At 46.6% G+C, this 22,882-nt stretch overlaps 1 protein-coding gene across 2 annotated transcripts in view; it reads right to left on the reverse strand.

Moving 5' to 3' along the window:
* The window catches only part of NEURL4 (neuralized E3 ubiquitin protein ligase 4), a 265,245-nt gene that overhangs the window by 174,225 nt on the left and 68,138 nt on the right, over positions 1–22,882 (reverse strand). For both annotated transcript variants that reach the window (XM_078669741.1, XM_078669742.1), the window contains exons 4-5: positions 17,633–17,913; positions 17,417–17,528 (exon numbers count right to left, since the gene is read on the reverse strand). In XM_078669741.1, coding sequence (XP_078525867.1) covers positions 17,417–17,528; positions 17,633–17,913 — 393 coding nt within the window. The remainder of the gene's footprint in view (positions 1–17,416; positions 17,529–17,632; positions 17,914–22,882) is intronic.

The following is a 22,882-nucleotide window of genomic DNA, read 5'->3' on the forward strand; positions in this document are numbered from 1 at the left end:
GCGCGGAAGTTTCTTCAAGTTCAGTGTCTTTTGCAAGGCAATGGAACTATTGACAACATACTTTTACTATTATGCAGGTTTTAGCCTGAACTTAAATGCCAGAACCTCTTATTATTCGAATAAAGTTGACCAGAATATTCCTTCACAACACGTCTGCTTTTGCTGAATCTTTATGTGATTGACAATTATGAATATGCATAACAAGGATTAATGCACGCAAGCATTGACAGTGTTTATGCCTTTAATGATTTATTAAGTGTGCTCACTTTGCATGAGGGCAACAACCCTGAAAAGCAGTCTTGAAAAGGAATACGAATATGTATGTGCACAATTGTCACAACTGTTTTTCTTCTACATTGCTCCAGCTACAGTGAACCAAATATTAGTTGTGTTTGCAGCTATTGGTCAAAGCCCCTTGTAAGACTTCAAATCAATGCTCCAGAAAAAGTGACAGTAATCAGGGAGAAGGTTGGGGCTTAGGGAGGGTTAAAAAAAGCTGTGCAGGACAGCGAGAAGCGAGTGAGGCAATAGACAAGATGGGGATGTAGAGCAACACAAAAGAAGGAGGGTGGGATGTAAAGGGGACAGAGCAAGAACACACATGCAGACTGCAGCAAGAACACACATGCAGACTGCAGAAAGCAAAAGAAAATAAATAGTTCCCTGAATGTAAGATGTGGAAGGATGCAAGTCATCCAATCAAAAGGATGGCATAGAAGCAACACTCCAGGGGAGGCACATACATGTGAAAAGGAAGGAAAGTAATTGAACAAGAAGCAAGCAATTGAGATTGACAAGACAACCTAACAATGGTAAGCAATAGGCTGACCCAAGGCCCACTCTAAACATTAGTATTTTAAACAATAGGTCTTTATCCAACTAAAGTGGTCTATAGGCGAGAGATAAAACGGTATAAGAAACTGACCCTCATTAATGAAGGGACAGAGACCAACTGGTTACTGGGTGTTATGTGTTCAGTGGAACACTGATATTATGCCCTTCTGGTCCGCAGGTATGCAGTGATATTATAGGACTGCAACAAATTGAATGAAATAATATCATAATGCTACAAGGAAAGTAAGGAATTTTAAACTATTTGATTAGGGACCATGATGAACAATGTTTGGAAGATATATATTATTTATCGTAGTATTTTTTAAAGGTGATGTGCTCAATATTATTATGATAATTCTTACTTCCCCATATACCCTTTCATAAGAGCAACAGATGAGAATAATTATAAAACAGCAAGGCGTGGGTACTGATTCCGGGAGTTGACGGAGGGTTCATGCTTGTACGCTGTAAGCACAAGACATTCTCCAACAGGTCTGTCGATTCCAAGTACTTCTTTATATGTACAACTCATAAAGAGAGGTGGGAAATACGTGTCCATTTTCCTTTTGCCTGCAAAAGGTGCAGTCTACATAGAGGTGATGGTAATCTATCAGGTGTGACCCCCAGAAAGAGGATAACCACAATACTATGGACCTGGAAAACAACAACACTTTGTTATGGTGGGCTAAATACACACCTTGTGAAGTAAAACATCCTTTGTGAAAGCCTTTTAAAAAAGAAATTAGCATAACAGATCAAGAGACGCAGAAAAATCCTGTAATCTGCTGTGCTTGCAGTCAGAAGAATCGTCAGATAGCTTTTTCGTGCACCATGCACCACTAATTACATTAGAAGTCAATGGGGTAACTCAGTTCTGCCAATATCTTTTTGCTACAATTAAACCCAGGGCTCAAACTGTTCCCAATGCACTTCTGAAGTTACCATCAATTCAACATGATACTGCATGCAGCACCCTCATATTGTATGAAAAACATCAGCCTAGTGACTGAGCACATCAAATACAGGTCGCTGACTCAACCAGACCCACAGTTTAAGCCTATGGTGAGTGTGAGAAATTGGTTGTTGTTTGACTGGGGAGTGAGCCATGATCAAGCAACAGCCACTTTTGACGTAGGAGTATATTTAAAAGTGTGTTCTTTCAAGAAATACTGAAAATGAAGAACACACTTTTAAACATTCTCATACATTTGTCCGTGGTTCTTGACCAACATATTGGATCTCTACAAACCTTGGATTGTATTTATCAGTCATGATTCGTATACTGGTTTCACTTATGTGCCTTCCAAGTATTGTGCCTAGCATGTTCTTGTGGTATTTTGTCCAACAGATTAGATCTTTATGCAAGTTGAATTGATTCGACTAATCAGGACTCTTATGCTAGAAATATTTTTGTGCATTTCTAATATTTTGTTATGACTGTGCAACGATTTTCTATGGATTGATCTATACAGAGTGCTACTCCAATATCATTTTATAGACCAGCAAACTGGCCCTTGAAGTCACTTCTGGTAGTCCTGGGTGCAGGTTAAGATGCAGGGCTCTACAACGGGGCTGGCCTCTGAGGGTTCAAGGTAGGCTCCAGGAAGCAAAGCAGTCCTTCCAAGTACAGTTGTAGTCTGGCAGAGTGCACAGCAGCTTCCAGAAGCAGCCAGTCCTCTGAAAATCCTTCTGCAGATCCGGCAGGAGACTAAAGAGTGGGTCTTAAGGTGCAATTTTTATACTTTGGTGCCCTTCTTCTTGAAGGTGGGAGAAGCTTCTGGAAAGGTTTTTTAAAGTGCATAGAATTTCCTAACTCCTTAGTCCAAGCTCCAAGCTGGCTGCAGTAACAATACAGGGTTGTTAGGCCCTTTATGTGAAGGAAGAGCCCGGGTTATTCAGGTGTAAGTGGGGCTGTGCTCAGCTCCGCCCGCCCATTCTGCGAGTAGATGGCCTACTGAGGCACACCTAACCCCTCTATTGGGACTGTTGAGAGGAATTCACAAATTCAAACTGTCAGCTACATCCAATCACGTGACCTAACACAGGCTGCAGGCACAAAGGGCTAAAGGCAGGAAAATGACAACAGTCTTAAAGAGGCATTTTCAAAATTGTAGTGAAAAATCAGACTTTACCATTTATTTATCATTACAATTTCATAGGTACCAAACCTGAATTGTTTACCTGCTCCCAACTAGGAATTACAGCTTATTAAATGTAATAAGGAATCCCCCATGTTACCCTATAGGAGGGGTAGGTACACAGCACCATGCTCTATGGGCTACCTAGGGCCTTTCTTAGGAGTGACATATGTAATAAGAGGGCTGCTTTAATCTTGCAAGGGGGCTTAAAGGCCAAATCGCCATAGCAGTGTGACACTGCATTCAGGCTGCAATGGTAGTTCTGGGAGTGCTACATACGTGGGTAGCACAATACGTGCTGCAGGCCCACTAGTATAATTTATTTAAAGGCCCTGGGTATATGGTATACCTCTCTACAAGGGACTTATTAGTAAAATAAATATGCTAATTAAGTATATGCCAATCAAACCATGTTTGGGGGAGCACTTTAGCACTAGTTAGCAGTGGTAAAAGGCACAGAGCCCTAAGACCCATAAAAACAAATTTCAACACAAATTGGAAGTAACTAGGCAAAACGTTTGGGGAAATATCCCCTTCTCTGCCCCCCCCACCCCACTCCAGGCTGACTGACAGGTCTAACAGTTCTAGACTATGTAAAATCTTGAGTTGTTTAACCCTTCACCACCTGTCAGTCATATTGCTAAAAAGTGTGGTATAAATGCATTATATAGACTTTTCTGTTGTTTTTTTCTATCAAATCCTTGCTTCTAGGAAGAATGAACTTACATACAAATCATAACAAGTGGGGATGTGATGATCAAATTCAGGGAATCAGAACACGAAAACCAAAGCCATTGCCCTCTGAGGGAACAGAGTAAGACGTAGCAAAATGATCTCAATATTAGAAGATAATTTACGTATCTGAGGCTACCAAAGGTAGGAGTCTTTCTTCCTGTAAAAATCTGAATTTAATTTCTTTAACTGCAGAAATCTTGAGACCAGACAGAAATGCTACACACTAAACAATTCTAGACAGTGGAACAGTTCTTTGACGTCTGAGCAGAAGACTTGGACTGCCCATTGCACCGGTGCATCTGAGCAATCAGGTCATTAGTATGCTGGGAGAATATGCATAGAGCATTTGGACATGAACAAGTGTTTGCTCTTTTTGTCTCCCAACGAACAAGAGTGACTGTAGCCATGGATCCTATTCCAGTAAATAGACTTGCTCTTGCATCCTTCATGATTTAACCACAAACATTAGAGTTCACATTCGACAACCACAAACTGGGCATTTATGAACTCTCATCTGTATAGTACATCCTAGCAGCACACAGTACGAGAGCTGTAAACTACAAATTAAGACTGGTAGCTTGGTGAACTAGATGGAAACTTGGAGATGGAAAAAAATACTGAATAACTCTCCACTTCACTGTGGTTAAACTCAGTCTCAAAAGGAAAGTCTGCCCCTTTGCCAGTACTTTTACTCTTTTAAACACATTCAATAGATAACGAACATCAGGAGTGAATATTAAAACCTTGAGCTAGTTCAGAACAGAGGTTTACGTATGCAGATGAAAATTATTACGCTTGCTCATAAATGATCCCGGAAATTCATATCAAGAAAAAGCACACACTAGACTGAAAAGGCAGTTAAATTTACTTGCAGAGCCTTTGCTCAGCAAAATGTGAAAAATTAAGTAGCTCTTTCTCCTAGCCCAACATCATCATTTCACATAAACAATTCCCGGACGGGACCGTGTACATTTAGTGAATTTTATTTATGTAATTTAACACTTGCACTTTATTTAGTTATATGATTGTCTACCTCAAGCAGGGCACTGTTCTTTATCATAGTCACGTATTTGAAACAGTTTATGATCTAGAAGAGATAGGATCAATATGGAACAGTTGACTTTGATAACATTTAGATGGCAGGATTTGATAAAGCTTGGAATGCTATTTAATTGTGAGGTAACCAGTGTTTTAAATTTTATTAAAATTATTGCACATGTACAGAGAATAATATATGTACAGGGATGGATACTCACTAATTGTATTTGTACAGTTATCAAATCATTTGGAAAAATGTCTTGAATATGTTTTAAATATTTTAAATATTTCTAACATTCAAAGAAACTTTCAAGGAGTCAAACAATCAATTTTAACCTTGCTACAGAATAACGTTGAACATTGCCAGTGCTCATTGTTTTGATGTAGTGAGACCGAGAAGTCTGTCCACTATGTCCATTACTGGTCAGGTGACAATCAAACACGTCGTGGTCAAGGTGTTTAAATTGTTTGTTGGGTATTACACAAGCGTTTTAGTGAACAAGGCGACTGGGATCGCCGAAATGCGTCTCTCGATTTACACATGCATTTCACTTAAAATAATTAAATAAAAAGGAACCTGCAACCGAAGCGCATTGGAGTGTCCGTGTCTCCTTTTACATCTGAAAAGCTGTTAGGAGCGTAACGCGGTGTGGCCTTGTACTAGAAATACAAAAATAATTGAACACCCAAGTTTCTGACAAAATAACAAATTGCTTACTTTTGGTACAGCTCTGCCTGTTAGATTACCTATCTAACTGAAGATTCCTCACCTTTGAATATCCCCTGGCACCAGATTGGGGGAGGGGACGTTCGAGAAACACCATCCTGCAAAACCGAGAGAGTGGAGTGACCTACCCACCGGACCAGACATTCAAGACAGTAGTCTTTTAAAGAATACGTACACTGCCCCCATCTTGGAACCTAGCAGATTTCTAGAACAAGCAAACCTTCACACCAAAGCCATTGTAGCAGCCTTAGTCGTAGTGGAGTTAACCCGCAAACCTTCAAGGAGCGGTTTCTTGGAAAGCGCATATCAGATTGTATGCAGATGACTATGCAGCTTGACAGGGTGCTCCTTTGCACCACTCTGCCCTTCTTTAGCCAAGTAATTCCCTCAAAGAGCTGGTCATCCAAGCCATGGAACTTTGTGGTCAATGTAAAAGCTTAGCAACCAATTAGGGTCAAGAAATTGGATTCTCACTTCCTCTTTTGAGTGGAGCGAAGGGGCAAAAAACGCTAACAGAGTGACCGACTGGCCAACATGGAAGAGGGACACAAACCTTTGGTGAAAAGGGCACTGATATCAATTTGTCTTGAAAGAAGGTAGTATGAGGCACAGTTACACCGACAGCACCTGCACTTCGCTCACTGGGCGTGCATACATAATTGCAATGAAGAAGAGGATTTTTAGTGTTAAGACACTTAAACAACTGTGCATACACTCAAAGGGTGTGCACGAGAACCATCAAGACAAAGTTTAGGTCCAAACAGTTTTTGGTGTTTGGGTGGGGGTGGGGAGGAGCACTAGGGTGGGATGACATTGGGTTAACACGTATCTCAAACGTTTTAAAAACCAGTTGGGCAGTTAAACACAGAAAGAATAAAAAGGCCAACAAGTAACCTTTCGTTGTGCCCACCAAGACCGTGTAGAGCGAATAAAAAAAAAAGCACAAAGATAAAGAACATTAGAAATTTTGGCTTGTAACAGGTCAGGGTTATGAGCACCACACCAAGAATCAAACTTCATCGAAGGATGACATCAACCACCTTGGGCATCAACCACCTTGGTTGGCAATTCAAAAACATTCCATTAAAATCTCCCCTGAATGTACGATCATGGGATATCTCATCTATCGCCCCCCTGGGGGCCCTTCATTGTTCGCTGATAGCCTATTGGAATCGGTGACTCAGCCGGCCCTACACTATAATAAATTTATTTTACTAGGTGATCTTAATCTTCATTTTGAGGACGCGAAATGCGTAGAGGCACAATTGATGATATCCTCTTTGAAATCCCTGATGCTCACTCTCTTGGATGAGATGCCCACGTATCAGGCGGGTCATCTGTTGGATCCCATATTCTCTAACTGGGACGGTATCAGGGTGCTCCCCCCTATCAGAGTTCCGTGGTCTGACCATTACCTCATCCCATTTAATAGAACAGGCAGACCTAAAGGGGTTATACCTGAGCAGCCTATTGTATGCAAGCGCAGGAAATGGAACCATTTTAGTCAGGAGACATTTGAATCCATGCTTATGCTAGGGAAACCTCCCCTTAGTAAAACTTTTAAGGAAGCATGGACGGAGTATGAGGATTGGGTATCAAAAGCATTAGATGAGGTTGCCCCATGGACCCATAAAGCCCCAGCTCGCAGGACGAAGTCTGCCCCCTGGTACAACGAGGAACTGTGTGCTGCAAAAGCCAGATGTAAAAGACTTGAACGTCTGTGGCGCAAAGACTATGATGTTAGCCTGAAAGAGCATACATGAGCAATCTGAAGGAGTACCATAGGCGTATCAATAAGGCGAAAGGATTATTCTTCGAAGAGAGGATAGAATCCGCTGAAAACTCCTCAAAGGAGCTCTTCTCTATCTATAAGGAGCTCACGGCTCTTATTAGGACGGAGACCAAAGACCATCTCTCCACTGAAATATGCGAATCTATCGCTGATCATTTTGTACACAAGGTGGAGAGGATTTATGTGTCTTTTCAGCAGGGAACACCTGAAGAAATATTGGCTAGGGATATTGGCATTGGACCGTATACGCATGTCTCAACAAATTCACGGTCCCCCCGCAGGAGGAACTGACCAAGTTAATCATGAGCATTCAGTCAGGTTCCCCTATGGATGTGGCACCGCCTAGGATCCTTAGGAATCATGCACATCTCCTATCAAGTTATATAAGCAATCTGGCTTTTCTTTCCTTCCAAGAAAGACTAGTGCCGGTGGAATGGAAACTTGCACAGGTTGTTCCAATTAAAAAGAAGGCCACCTTGAGCATTTCTAACTTGGACAATCTTAGGCCCATTTCTCTTTTGCCATTCTGTGCCAAAGTGGTGGAAAAACTGGTGACCAATCAGTTGGTTAAACATGTGGAAGATAACCAGCTTCTTCACCCTTCTCAATCTGGCTTTAGGGCGAGGTACTCGACTGAAACTGCCCTCCTTTTCTCCACAGAACTGCTTCGTCAGAAAGTGGACAAAGGACAGACGGCCGCCTTGATATTGCTGGACTTAAGTGCGGCATTTGATACCGTGTCGCACCCTAGATTGCTAGGCCGTCTGAGTGAAATGGTAGTGGCCGGCTCGGCACATGAATGGATGGCCTCCTTCCTTGGGGGCCGACAATTCCAAATACACTGCCCCCCTTCAAATCCACGCCCCGAATTCTAAATCAAGGGGTCCCGCAGGGTTCCATTTTAAGTCTTGTATTGTTTAATCTCTACATGGAACCCCTGGCCAGGATGGTGGAATCGTATGGGGTGGATATCGTATCATATGCGGATGATACGCAACTGGTGGTCACTCTAGCCCACAACCCAGTTGAGGTGGCTGGTAATTTCACGGAGTGCCTTGCGGCACTGGCAAATTGGATGAAGTGTAACTGTCTTCGCCTTAACGGCAACAAGACGGAACTGCTTGTGATTGGCCCCTCACCTTCAATCTGGTCATCAGCCTGGTGGCCCACTGACCGGGGTCCTACACCTATCCCCTCTGACACCGTGAAGAACTTGGGTGTTCTCTTGGATTCCAAGCTCACATACTCACAACACATAGGTAAGATAGCGGGGAGATGCTATGGCATTTTGAAGGTCCTGCGGAAGATCTTGGATCTTCTACCTATGAAAGACAGGAAAACTTTGGTCCACGCACTGGTTACGTCCCATCTTGACTATGGGAACGTCCTGCTCTGTGGCCTCAGTAAAAGGGGATTGACCCAGTTACAATGTGTCCAAAATGCCTCGGCCAGGCTTGTGTTGAAGCTGCCGAGGAGGTCGTCAGGTAAACGGGCGCTTCGGCGCTTGCACTGGCTCCCTATGAGGAAACACATCAGGTTCAAGACCATGTGCTTTAGTCACCGTATTGCACATGGCAGGGGTCCGGTCTATCTTCACAAGTTGTTAACCATCTATCGTCCTAGGCGACTCCTGAGATCTATGGGCAGTATGCAGTTTGCGATACCTCGCATATATAAAGCACGGATGGGAGGGCGATCTTTTAGATTCCTGGCCAGCAAAAAATGGAATGACCTTCCTGTTGAATTGCGAATGGAGCCGTCAGAAACCAGTTTCCGACAGAAACTGAAGGCTCATCTATTTCCGGAAGATTAGTTTTAACGTAGGGTTTCTTTTTTCTCTGATCCCCTCTGCTCTTCGTGGTCTGCTCTTGATTTTTCTGTGTTGGAACGCATCCTAGCGCGGAGACGCACTGTTCTAGTGTATTCAGGCGCTTAACAAATGTTTTTATTATTGTTATTATTTAATTGCCACTGTTGCGTCTCCTTGTATGAAGGTGTAGTTTTGGGAGACTCGGATGCAGGACCCTGTTCTGTTGCCTAGGCATGTCATCCTGAAGTGGACCTTGGAGGACAAATACTCAGGCTCAAGAACTCTGGGTATCGCACCCCCTGGAACAGTTCGGGGCGATGAGACTGACTGGAGCCTGGTCTATCCTGATCTTCCTCAGAACTCAAGACAGAAGAGGAAGCAGTGGGAAAGCGTAGAGCAATCCATCCTTCCATTCTTGCTTGAATGAGTCTCTCCCAACCAGTACCTTGGAGGAAAAGCAATGTTCAGAACTGCTGTCACTACACGTTATCGACGGTGGGAAACAGATTTAGCCAGGGCGTAACCCATCAATCAAAGACACCCTAAGCCATTTGGCGATGCCGTTTTCTCTCATTGGCTGCTAGGCAACACCTGCTGACTTCATCTGCTCTGGCATTCAGGTGCCTCACTATGTGGCTGGAGACCAATAAGATTTTCTGCTGGCAAACCCACCACCATAGGCATAGTGCCTCCTTGTACAATATAAAGAACCTCACCCCACACTGCCTGCTACAGCACCACAAGCCTCCCTTTGATAAACAGCAGGAATGCTTTAAGGGCCTGCCGGTTTCCCCGAACCACCATAAGACTGATATGGAGCTGGCTCTGCACCAGTGACCAGAGGCCTCTGCTCTATACTTCTCCCAGATACCACAACCAGAACCAGCAGTGATGCGTCTGTCACCACTGTGTACTTTGGGTAGGGAAGGGAGAGTGGAGTATCCAAGTCAGATTGCCACCTGCCGGCCACCACTGCAGATCCAGCACCATATTCTTCAAGATCTGAGGAGTCAGAGAGGCAGCCTTAATGCTGTGCTATCTGGGACCTGAGGCCCTCAGCTATGACTGGCATATGTCACATGGGGAGCGGGATGAGGAGGATACACAAGGCCAGGAGACCAAAAATCATCAGCCGTCCTCACCGAAACACAGGGTGGATCCCAAAATATTAGCCTCATATCCTGAATGTCATGGACTAGCTGCAGTGGATGAAACTGCTTTGAATGTCACTGTTGACAACTGCCCGATGTATAGAATCCTCTCAGTGGGGCTCAAGTGGGACTTAGATTTGTTGCTGGTGAAAACTAATGTTGTAAGGAATTCAGTCATTGTCCAGAGATGTGGCGAGCCAGCCTACAGCAGCCAGTTGTTGAGATATGCGGAATATGCATACTCAACCTCAGAATATGGGCTATACCACCGACATCACTTTTGTGAACACCTGTGGGGCAGAGGTAAGGACGAAGAGGAGTACGCTAAATTAAAAGTGTTGCTGGGCCTACCTTGAACCACAGGTAATGCAGCATCGGTATATGGGACTGCGCATCTTGCAAGTCCAAAGACACCATTCAGTCGCCTGCATCCAGAGTTGATGGGTTCTGGGTCAGAGTGCGCTCTCTGAGAAGTTGCACGACCAGCATCCGTCCACTTTCTCAGAGTCCAGTATCTGCCCTAAGCCACCCTTGGACAGCAGAAGATGGACCTCCTGTATGAGGACAGCAAAGTTCTCCTCCGAAAATTGCACTTGTGGTGAAGAGAAAAGTTGGGTTTTGATGAAGGTTTGGGAATAGCTCCTTTGAATAATTTGCAAGACCCAGCTGTCCGACACGACGGCTCTCCAGCTAAGGAGGAATGCTTCATTCTTTCTCCTACCCACCAAGATTGTAGTGTAGTTCCTATTATCCCAATAGGCTCTGCGCATTGGAATAATATCTTCAATAGTATAGACCTAGGGCAGAGGTTAACTAGGTCTTCTACCGACGATATTAGACTTAAAGTTTTGTGTTTGCCAGCTAGCTCAGAGTTCACTAGAAACTTTCTCGAATAGGCAAGGAGGATTTTAACCTCCCTGGATAGACAAGAAGGGATTTAGTTTCTGACAACCATAGAACATGACAACTTTGCTCTCCCCTAATCAAGAGTGTATCTCTAGAGTCGTGTGAAAACAAAAGACGACTTATTTTACTCAGTCAGTTCAGTGCATTCTTAGTTTCACCAGATTGTAGAGAAAAGGAAGAGACGGGCGTGTTCAATAAAAAGATGTTATTTATTGATCAGTCTCCTTTCTCATACAAGAGAAATGAATCGCTATTATTGTAATACTTATAGTTAAGTAAAGTGCATACAGTAAAGACAGAATTATAAAATACTGTAAAAGCATTGATATGGTTTCTGAGCCATATGATACTTTAAAATGGATAAAATAGATACATACATATATACATTTGACTAATCATACTCAACTGGTGCTTCTAACCACGCCTACCCCAGTGTACCTGACCTAAGCCTAATACGTGGGCGGGAGTAGATAAGTAGCAGTTTAAGTTAAGTTTGTTTTGCCAAGGGACTGACTCGAGAATTCTCTGCAAGGGGTTATTCAGTTCTGTACCTGAGATCTAGAATGGTGGAGGGCTGGTATCTCTTATCCCAGGTCTTGATATTCCAGCTGCCTGCGAGGGCTGCTTGGAAGCGCCGGAGCTGGATTTCTCAGCAGGAGAAAGGCAGCGTCTCGTTCTCAGCGCGTCAGGAAGGCGGGGCAGCGCCTGTGGGCTTCGCTCTCTGCTGGGCTCCTCGGCACGTCTCGCTGCTCCAATCTCGTCACCACCGCATGTGTTTGCTTAAGGCAATGTCGGTAATATTTATACCTGAAAGGTGCCGAGATTGACGTAAGGATGGACATATATACGTCAATAAGGATGTCATATGAACGGGCTCGTTCGCACATTCTTTTGCTGAAGTTCTCGGTGAAATCAAAACAATGGCTATGGGAATTTCCCAGGTCGCTGTAGGTTTGATTTGTTTTGAGAACTCCGTATGCCTTATCAGGGGCTGGAGGAATATCGCTTGTCTAATTAGATGGCATGCGTTATGACCTAATCAGATAACGCGCTTCTGTGCCGTGGTGTGGCTTAATCAGATAACGGTTTTTGCACCGTTGGATGGCTGCTAGTTAATTATTAACCAAACCAGGGTCAGGAATAGGGGAATCGATACAGTACCTATAGGAATACATCACAAGATGAGCCTGAGAAGGCCAACTAAATTGTTTCGTAGCTGCTATAACAGGAAATGAAGCATTTGAGGATTGTTGCGCCTACAGGATTGAACAGTTTTTACTGGTGCCATGTCTGTGGCCGCAAAAGAACTAGGTCAGCTGTTGCAGTACAAACAGGAAGTGCTGGTTAGCCTGTAAGCTAGATCCCTGCACCAACCTCTGACATTTTATATTGATGTGGAAATTATTTAGCTTGTGTCAATAACCCCTGTGTTCTTGCTATGGTGTGACTGATCTTAAATAATTCCAGCACCTACTCAGCCTTTTCGCAGAGTCTAGGGCCAAGAGCAATGCCCATTACAGCCCACTGCATGTCTGCAGAAAATCCAGTTGATCTGATCCACATGTGCCTTCTGAGCAGAACACGTGTGACAACAGCTCTTCCGACACAGTCTGCAATGTCCAGGCCGGCAATGAGCACATATTTGGGTGCATCCAGACCATCAGGTACTGTTTGGGCAAATGAGGTCCAGAGGTCCTCCGGGATGGCCAACAAGCTGTTGCTGGACATATCCCATAATGTGTGGGTGCACCTAAACAAAAGACAAAACGTATCGATAGATCTAAGAGCTAGACTAGCTGAATAAAACATGCTGTTTCCCGAAAAACAAAGTCTTTTTGAAACTCTAATCAGAGGATTGGTCAGTAAGGAATTCACATTGACCTTGCGTATTGAAGCTGTGGAATATCTGGTTAGGGAGTCCGGGTCACCAGGTGCCAGTCTATGTTGCCCAGCCACGGCACGACTGACCGGAAAACAAGAACAGTGCTTGGACCATGTAGTCACAAGAGATCAGTAAGGGCTTCATTAAAAGGCATTAATGGGTCCAATGATGCTGGCCCTGGTTAAATAATTTGGATTCAATACATTTGTTTTTATTTTGAAATAGGTTTACAGCAATTCTAGTATTTCAACTGCCCTCTGAACCACCACTGAAAATGAAGCATTTTCATCCAATTGGTGGCCGTAGAGGTGAGTTCACTTCTGTTTCAGGAAACATGCCTATCCCACTGGCATTTTGCAAGTGAATACAATGCATCATCAGCATAATGAGGAGGCAACAATCTGTCCAATTCCTCATCATCCTCAGTATCCTGAGGTGTATTTGGTGACTCTTGCGCTAGGTCCAGGTGCAGCCTGCAGGTCGGCTCAGTGTGCCCCACTCAGTCGAAGCTGCGTGAGGGAGGGGCGGGGGAACGCAGCACTGCCCTGGTACATGAGCAGAGCTGAGCCCCCGGGTTGCAGTACCAGCAAGAGGGCAGTGATACCCACCGTCCATACAGACCTGCCTGCCTGCCTACCTTCTAGGATTGGCACCGGTACGGTAAGGTTTGCACTCTTCTTCCCACTAATAATAAAGCCTGGGCCTGCTGCAGACTAGCAGTAGACTGGCAGCAGAACCAGCGTAAGCACTCCTTCCACACACCCTCACTAGCTCTTCCACGGTGGCCATAAGTCCCCTACAGGCGAGTGGTGGGTACTGCTAGAGCTTCTCCCGCTCTTACCCAACAGTAGTGGAGGGCCAACTAGAGGTAGATGGTGCAAGTCACCTAAGAGGAAGAAGGGTGGCACTTGAGATCCCCCCACAACGCTGGACGTGAATGACACTTATAAAGCAGACAAGACACAAGGGGGATGAACGCAGAGGGGGACATTGCTTGCAGACTGCAGAAAAAAGGATCATAAGAAGTACAGCCTCCCAACTAACCCAGGAGCAGTCCGAAGTAAATCCCCCTCAGCAAGGGCTCATAACTCACTTCTTTCAAATTCCAGGTAGCCCAATAATATCTCTGTATTGTTCCATGGAAAATAAGGAGGAAGGGGACGAGACGGTGCACAATTGACGAGGGCAGGGGCCTAGCCTCGATGTCTCCGAGCACAGAGGGTTCTCATTTCTTGGCGATCTGGCCCGGAAAAAGACACCACAGAAGCAGTTTCACCTTATAAGGTCCCAAGGGGACAACAAGGACCTGTGTGGGTGCCATTCTAGCGTAGGCATCCAAGCAACACACCTCCTTCCGAACACTAGGAATTTGGATAACCCCAGTAAGATTACACCCAAGTCAGTCAAGGCAGACGGCCCCCAACTGATAAAAATTGAAGTACATCAGTGGAGAGAAAAGGACAAAGAGGCTAAAGTTACAAACAACTCTACTATATCCACCCCACAACTAGATCATACCATGTCACCAGTAAAAAAACGTCAGGCTTATTCCCCCGAAACTGATGAACTCACCAACTCCTTCCTACAAAAAAAACTAGAACTGACAATCAAAAGAACGTTGGAGCTAACCCAAAAGATTTTCGGAAAGAACGCAGAAGCAAAGGACCACCACACCGAGGGACTGAGCCCAATGGGCCAAGAGCTTCCCCAAGAAGATCCACATGAGAAAGCAGTAAGAGAAGCACAAAACACAATAGCCAGGGCCTTGATTTGGCAGTCCAAATCGATTTACTGCAATCAATCGCTCATCGCTTAGTGAACCAGGGCGAAAAGCTGGCACAGCTGGAGGCAACAATTCATAACCTCCAGGCCACCCTGGCTCGCACATGCTCATGCGCCGACATCATAGAAAAGTGGGCCGAGTTACTTGAGGTATTGAAAGACATGCTGGAGCTCGGCAAGAGGGAGACACCAACACAAACTCAAGTTTCCCCGAGACCAATGGCTGGGGAAAAAAATCGTACTCAGCCTTCTTTAAAAAATACCTTCCTACCAATCAGCCCAGTAAACAAGGAAACGAAGGAAATGTACAGCAGCACAAACAGCACAATACCCCAAAGAAGCGGAATAGTAGAGGAAGACCCCGTTATCACGCAAAGACTAGACCGACAAGAAGACGCGAAACCCGAGGAACCCATTGAAAGGGAAGCAGGGGCGGAAACCCCACTGTCAAGGAGGGCCAAGAAAATGCTGAAAAAACAACTCCAGTAATTGAAAATTAAAAGAAGATCAATCATGCCTGCAATGCTGAATAGCGGTAGGTAGGAAGATAAAAGTAATCAAAGACCTCTCTTACCTAACTTCAGTTTCAAACAGCAAAACAAGACACAGGCAACCAGGGAACAAGGGAACAAAACGCCCAGAAGCCAAGGCCTGCTTGTGACAGAGCAAGAATCAGGAGGGCACCCAACCAACAGGGCCAAATCCGGATCCGGGTCAGGCAGAGCCATCAGGGCCAACCCCAGCAAAGGAGGACGCCTGCATAAAAACTAGGGCCCTGGAACCTCTGAGATCCGAGCCCGAGCCCTCAAACGGTAAGGAGGTACAAAATACACTCCCTCAGAGCGAGCAGTGAACAAAAGATAGCTAGGCAGACCACAGGAAGGAGACCATAACGCCCTCCCAACTCAGGGCCTTCACAGCCTCACCCAGGGGGAGGACAGATGCCCACCGAACACAACTAAGTCCAACAAAAATAATGCAACCCACAAGGAGGTGCTCACCACTAGGTACACCGTCAAAGGCTCTTATGACATCCTGAATAGGTCCAACATTCTACGGCTATTCAGACATATCTCCACACTGACACAGATTAGATCGGAAAACCTAGAGTGGGAGAAATTTAGAAGGTTGGCAGCAATACCCACGGAGATTCCATCATAGTGGGATTCAGTTACCAGCGAATCCAACATGCGGTCCTTGGTGAAGTTCAACAACTACCAAGGACTGCCACTTGACCACTTGGCAGGAGAGGTCCTTCACTCTGATTTCACACAAGATTCTGCTGGATACTGTCTTGACTGCTGCCAGCACACTAAGAAGAGCGGAGTTCAGGAGAAGGACGCTGCTGCAGCATGTTTTCTTTTTGCAAGGAACACTGCCTTTGCGTCTCTTTGATAACCACAGCTTGTGCTTTCAACAAGGTGTGCAGTATGTATCTTCTCCTTTAAAAAAGTCTACATTGCAAGTTCTACTTTCTATGCTCTCCTAATGTAGCACATAGGAGTAGGCTTTTAGGGTGTAAGGTTTTAAATGACATTTTAGCTAGGTTAGAAATGTTAGTTGTATTTTCGTTGTTTACAATGTGCCTATTTGCTATTTTTATGATGTTGTGGGTGGTTCTTTTAGAAGTACTGAGAAACAAGTTTGCCCTGTTGCAATAAATGCTTTTAGTTAAAAGTGTCTATTCTTCTTAGTTCCATTTGTATGTGTGATATTCAAAGGAGCAAAATAGGTCTCTTTCCTATACCATGGTGCTCCAGATAAGGGTTCAAGGATTTTTATTAACCCAAAAGCAATGACTGTAATTCAACAATGTATTGGGTGAGGTTATGTGAGGCTACAAAAACCTATCTTTCACATTCAGTGCTGGTGCCTTGAACCAAGTTCACCTGTGTCCCCTGAGGGTGGGAAAGCAAACCTTGTAGAACTACACCAGTCGTAGTTTACACAACATGGCAACCTTCCTCCAGGTGCCCTTTGCATATAAAGCTCCTAGATCACCTGTAATGCTCCTTCAAGTGTGTGCGCCCAGATGCAAATTCCACGCAATTATATTGGTCCATGTAATTCTTTTAAACCTGCTATACCTCTGGATTTCTACTACAATAAATTATATAACCTTGAGGCAATCACTATGTTCAAGTGCTAGTGTTCCCTTACTTGCAAAAAATGAAAGCGCATGGAAACAGTTTAAAATCAATTAAGTACCATATAAAAGTTAAATAGAACAACATGAAGAGAGTGAGAAAGGAAGGCCAAATAAAGGTGGCATTTAAGAGCCATACTGGGCATCAGCAGTACATAACTGTACTAAAGCGTTGGTGCATTAAGAAGAGTTACTGAAGCACAGGGGAGTAGAAAACAAACAAAACAAAAATAAATCAGACTTTACCTCTAAATCCTACATATCTTGTAGTGCTAGTAATTGATTACTATTTCCTCATTTAGTGCTTCTCTTAACAACCTCAGAAAGTTCTTAGAGCATTATCTGAATAGGGGTACAAAAAACCCTAGAAGGAATGCAGGCACATGGAAGAAGCGCTATTAAACACAGACAGAAGCTCTACGTATTCAGGGGTACATGCAAACTCTTATTGAACACTAGGGTGTATCAATATTACCTGAACGCAGGTTGGTCATAGTAGCAGGATATTCCAAATTGTTAGGGTTGTGCGTTGTTACACCAATCTCGATAGACCCTGACCATTTGTCTACCAGCTTATCAATCCGAATCTAAGAGAACATAAAGAAGAGCATTTAAGGAGAACTGATTTCATGCAAAGAGAATCTTTTAGTGACAGTCAGAAACTAGACAATGGGCTCCACAACTCCCTTACTTCAAACATTTCGTTATCTCGCAATGGGCGGTTAGTCATCACCACTCCGTTGTTGAATTCATCCAGGGGTCGCCGCCGCTCTGCAGTTTTGTTGTTGTTGCTGAGCTTGATGAGGGTGCCACACTTCTCATGAAATAGAAGGGCATCATTGGAGGTCATGGATGGGGTGCAGGCAGCACTCGTCTCTGTTGGGCTCCCGAGGCTGACGTTCAACAGGCTGCCATTGTAGGCCGACAATATGGCATTGCTCACCACTTCAGAGAGTTCCATACTGGAGAATCCTGAAAGGGCACCAAAAGATGTTAGACATGGAGCAGGGTGAAACACTGATTGATGTCTAAATGTTCACTGTTTTCATGATATCAGATTTAACGCTAAGATTCTACTACAATTCCAGATAGGAAAGAAATCAATAGAACATGACACTTATCTCACCCTGTCATGCTCCAGTTGTTTTCACAAGGTTCAATGTCCTCCATTTATACACATTTTGAATCTATAAGACAGCAGTGGAACACGATGCACTCACCCACACTACCATAAGAAAGGTGATGACATTAAAAGCCATTCTAAGCGCTTGCTTCACCCCTTGTCTCCCTGTCGGGAGGGGTTCAAAATGGTTAGAGATACTCAGGCTCTAAGCATCCTGTCCCCTATAGAAGCACTGCATTCAGCAATCTGTCCAGTTTGGAGGTCAGGGTTATTCCTTTATTTGTTGTGCATTATATCTACTTTGAGATTTATTAAGCCATCTGTTCACTAGAGATAAGCATATCAAATACCAAAACCCATGATCAGAAAGTGAAGGCCCTAGAGATTTTAATGGATGCAATGGCAAGATGACATTACTACATCACACAAGAGTGGTCACTGCTATTCACAACATTTTGCAAGGGCTATGGGTAAATCGTAGAGGCTGGATTAGAGGACAAGAGCACAGATTGTTTGCCACTCACACATTCAATCAGCACTATGGACTTCAATGCTTTGTCACACAGAGTAGGCTACACACCACCACTCATTCCTCAGGAACAGTGTCATGCCACAGTCATGCCAAATTTTCAGCATAATCATGTATTATATATATATATATATATCCACACATAAAATGTAAAAAAAACTCATTCACATGGCTTAATCATATCGTTTTGCATGGAGCTGGTCCTCTTGGACTTAAGCAGACAGCTGCTTTCATTGATGACTTTTCACATTTGGGACAGTGAGGAGAAGCCATGTTATGTATGGCTCACCCATTACTCCTCTGCCCCTGCGCAGAAAGCAAGGCCATATTTGATTTGATTTAGGATTTATGTAGGCCTGAATCACCCCCTGAGGGGTATCGAAGCGCTCGCAAACAGCTTAGTTGGTCAGCAACAGGGGTGTGAGTTAAGACAGTGTACTCTTCATAAGCCTACGGAACTGCAGGTGTTCAGAGCATTCCCTCAAATGGATAGGAAGTTGGTTCCAGAAGCTAGGGGCTAAAATGGAAGAAGGCTTTCCCACCTTGTTGAGTTGTTTTTTTACAGCGTGGAACCACAAGTAGGGATTTGGTCCCTGAGCGTAGTGTCCTGGGAGGATGATATTTTTTTAATTTCTCTGCCAGATAACTGGGGCCTTTACCATTTAGGGCTTTATGCACAATGCAGCAGATCTTAAAGCAGATTTGTTTCCGCACTGGCAGCCAATGCAGTCTCTGCTAGAGGGGAAGGGGTAAGAGCAGGAACATTGGAGACCAGTCAGGCAGCGGTGTTTTGGACCATTTGCAATTTGTTCAAAGATGCTTCGCTGGCTGAAATCAGCAACGCACTACAGTAGTCTAATCGACTTAGTACTAGTGCCTGAATCAGGGTTTTCCGAATGGACAAGGAGAGAAAGGGAAATACTCTTTGCAAGAGACCTAGAGCATGGAAGCAGGCGCCAATGGTGGTAGAAGCCTGCTCCTTCATAATTCATTTCTGGTCCAGGCAGACCCTTAAGTTTTGACCAGTCTTGGGTTCTGGTGCAGGTCCCAATTCCATTGGCCACCAGCTCAGGGACCATCTCGAGGGAGCACCACCAAACAGGACAATTTCCATTTTCCCACGTTGAGTTGGAGGAAATTTTGCCTCATCCAGCTGGCGATTGCTTTCATACCTTCTGTTGGACAGGCCACATGAAGGGCTCGCTCCCTCCCCGCAGGACAGGGCCCGGGCCACCGTCAGCACCATTGCCCGGCCCAGCCGCCATCTTGGACACGGCACCACGCGGCCGCGCGGCCTCAGCCCGACCCCAACCCTGGGCCTGGCCAGGCCCCGACATCCCGGCACCACCCTCCACCCAGGAGGTGAACGGCCCACTTGGCAGGTCAATGGGAGTACGAAGTGTCGATGGCTCTCCCCCGCCAGGTGCCGAGCACCCCCAGCCTCCTCGGGCGCTGGCTCCGCCCCCCTGCTGGGTGTCTGGACTCCCTCATCCCGGACCTCCCGACCTCCAAGAGCGAGGGTCCGGACATCAAAGGGCGCCAGACCTATAACTGGGGCAGCCCCAGGACAGGAAGGCAGTTGTATCCTGGAGTCGAGAGACACCGCGACGAACTCATCCTTGACGGACTGTTGGCGCTGCCACAGCCCTGCCTTGTGAACTATCGTCCTGCCTGCTGGCGCTGCCGCGGCCCTCTGTAACCTTCATCCTCGTGGGACCTGCTGGCGCTGCCGCGGCCCGTTGTAACCTTCATCCTCGTTGGGACCTGCTGGCGCTGCCGCGGCCCGTTGCAACCTGCATCCTCGTGGGACCTGCTGGCGCTGCCGCGGCCCGTTGTAGCCTCCATCCTCGTGGGACCTGCTGGCGCTGCCGCGACCCGTTGTAACCTTCATCCTCGTTGGGACCTGCTGGCGCTGCCGCGGCCCGTTGCCACCTACGACCTCTTCGGGACCTGCCGGCGCTGCCGCGGTCTGACCCATCCGAACACCGAGCTCGAGGATTGTGAGCTATCACCGTTACACACCCGTACCCGTGGGTACCAAGACTGTCCCGCTACCCCCTTCCCTTACTAGAGACTAGAATTGAGAGGATCATCGTGTCCTGATCGCCTTGTATCGTACCACACTACTACCCGAAGTGCCTATAAAAGGTGTTACCCTAATCTTTGTGTGGTGTCCATCTGTGGGGGGGAAGTTACCTGTCTGTGCGATCACGGTGCTCGGCCGGCCCTCCCGGTCCCCGTCTAACATTGGTGGCTAGCGGCGCGATCCGAACCGACGCGTACCGTACAGACAGTAACTCACCCTACGACTAAAACCACAATGACGACCAAAGAGAGCGGATCGGCGGAGAAGTTCCAGATGGAAAAGCTGGAAGAATACAACCACCGAGAGCTCAAACAATTTTGCATGGACTTAGGCATTGCTACCACCGGGCTAAGCACAAAAGAAGACTTCAAAAACGCCCTAGAGGCCTGGACAGAGACAAATACCGCAACCCCCCGGGACCCCGCAGCCCCGGAAGTCAACACCACCCGGACGGAGGAACGGAGAACAGGCCCCTCCCATGAAGAGATCCAAGAGCGGGAAAAAAATAGATTACACGAGTTAGACTTGGCACGACTCAGATTAGACGGAGAATTGAAACTGGCGGAACAAAAAATAAACTTAGAACACTTACGGCTCAGAGAAGAGCGAGAGGAAAAACAGAGACAGAGAGACCTCGAAGAAAAAAGACTGGCATACGAGCACGAGTGCAAACTAGCGGAGATAGAAATACGCAAACTGAACAAAAACCTAGGGGTGCCCGAGCAACCGCACTCCCCGGGTCCTACCGAGCAGAAGGTCCACATCCCCAAGGATGTGGTCCGAGAATATCACCGGAACGACGACATACAGCAGTGGTTCAAGGCCTATGAGATTGCCATGACCGCCCACCGGGTCGCTCGAAGTGACTGGGGAGCCGGTCTATGGGGGAGATTCGTCAACGAGGGTCGTGATGCCCTGCTGCAGCTTCCGGACCATCAAATGACGTCCTATGACCACATGAAGGCCGCCCTCCTCAGTCGATATGGACTTACACCCGAAATGTACCGCCAGAGGTTCCGCAACTGCACCCGGATCCCAGGTACGACGTGGTTGGAATACGTGAACTATTTCAGCCGAGCCTTCGAGGGGTGGATCAAGGGTAACAACGTAACCACTTACGAACAACTCTTCAATCTCATTGTGTGGGAGCACCTCTCCAACAACTGCTTTGTCGAGCTCAGGCAGCACCTCCTCGACAGTAAATTGACTGAACCCCGGCAGCTCGCCACCGAGGCTGACCGGTGGGAGAGCACCCGAGTGGCCCGGAGTGGGCCGAATGAGCAGAACAGAACCAACCAAGGTCACCATCGTCCCCGAGGAGGAGGAGGAGGCCCGGGCCGGGGCAGAGACGCCGCCCCGGCCGCACCCACTAACGCCACCCCGGCCCCAGCAGGCCGGGGAAACCCCCCGATGCGCCCGGGGTTCCGAGCTAACGTGACGTGTCATCGATGCCAGCGAGTCGGCCACTATGCCAGTGACCTGACCTGCCCGAAGAACCAGGCCCCCGGGCCCCGCCAGATGGCGGCCGCCGCCCTGGGAGAAGAACAAGTCTCCGAAGACACGGAGACCTATGAGTCGGAGCAGTTCGAGTGGGAACCCGCCGCCATGACCCTGGCATGCCTAGGAGGAAGAGACATGGTCCCGCGGACTCCCCTGCCCGCCAACACTCGGAAGTACAGCCAATGGGTGAGCATCAATGGGCGCAAGGCCAAGGCCCTGCGTGACACCGGGGCCAGTGTGACGGCCGTCCGCTGTCACCTGGTGACCCCAGAACAAATCCTACCAAACTTACTTTGCCCCGTCCGATCGGCAGATAACTCGGAGAGCCTGTGTCGGATGGCCTGCGTCCCCTTCGAATGGGGAGGAGTGTCCGGCATGCTGAAAGTAACTGTCCGTGACGATGCCCCCGTAGACTGCCTCCTGGGGAACGATCTCGAGAGCTCCCCGTGGGCCGCTGTGGAAAGAAGAGAGCATCTGGGGATGTTGGGTCTCCCGGACTGGGCGTGCGTAACCACCCGGTCCATGGCCACCCGCACCATCCCTAGACCAGAAGAACCAGAATGGGCAGCACCTCCGCCCTCGATCACTCCAGAAGAAGACTTCCTCCAGACCGACCACCCGGACCCCACCCCAGAGGGGTCCACACAGCCCCCCGAGCTTCCCGACCTGGCTCAGTGGCGTCAAGAAGGGGGGCCCACCCAGG

The sequence above is a fragment of the Lissotriton helveticus genome, chromosome 12 (genome assembly GCF_964261635.1).
Source record: "Lissotriton helveticus chromosome 12, aLisHel1.1, whole genome shotgun sequence".
NCBI lineage: Eukaryota > Metazoa > Chordata > Amphibia > Caudata > Salamandridae > Lissotriton > Lissotriton helveticus.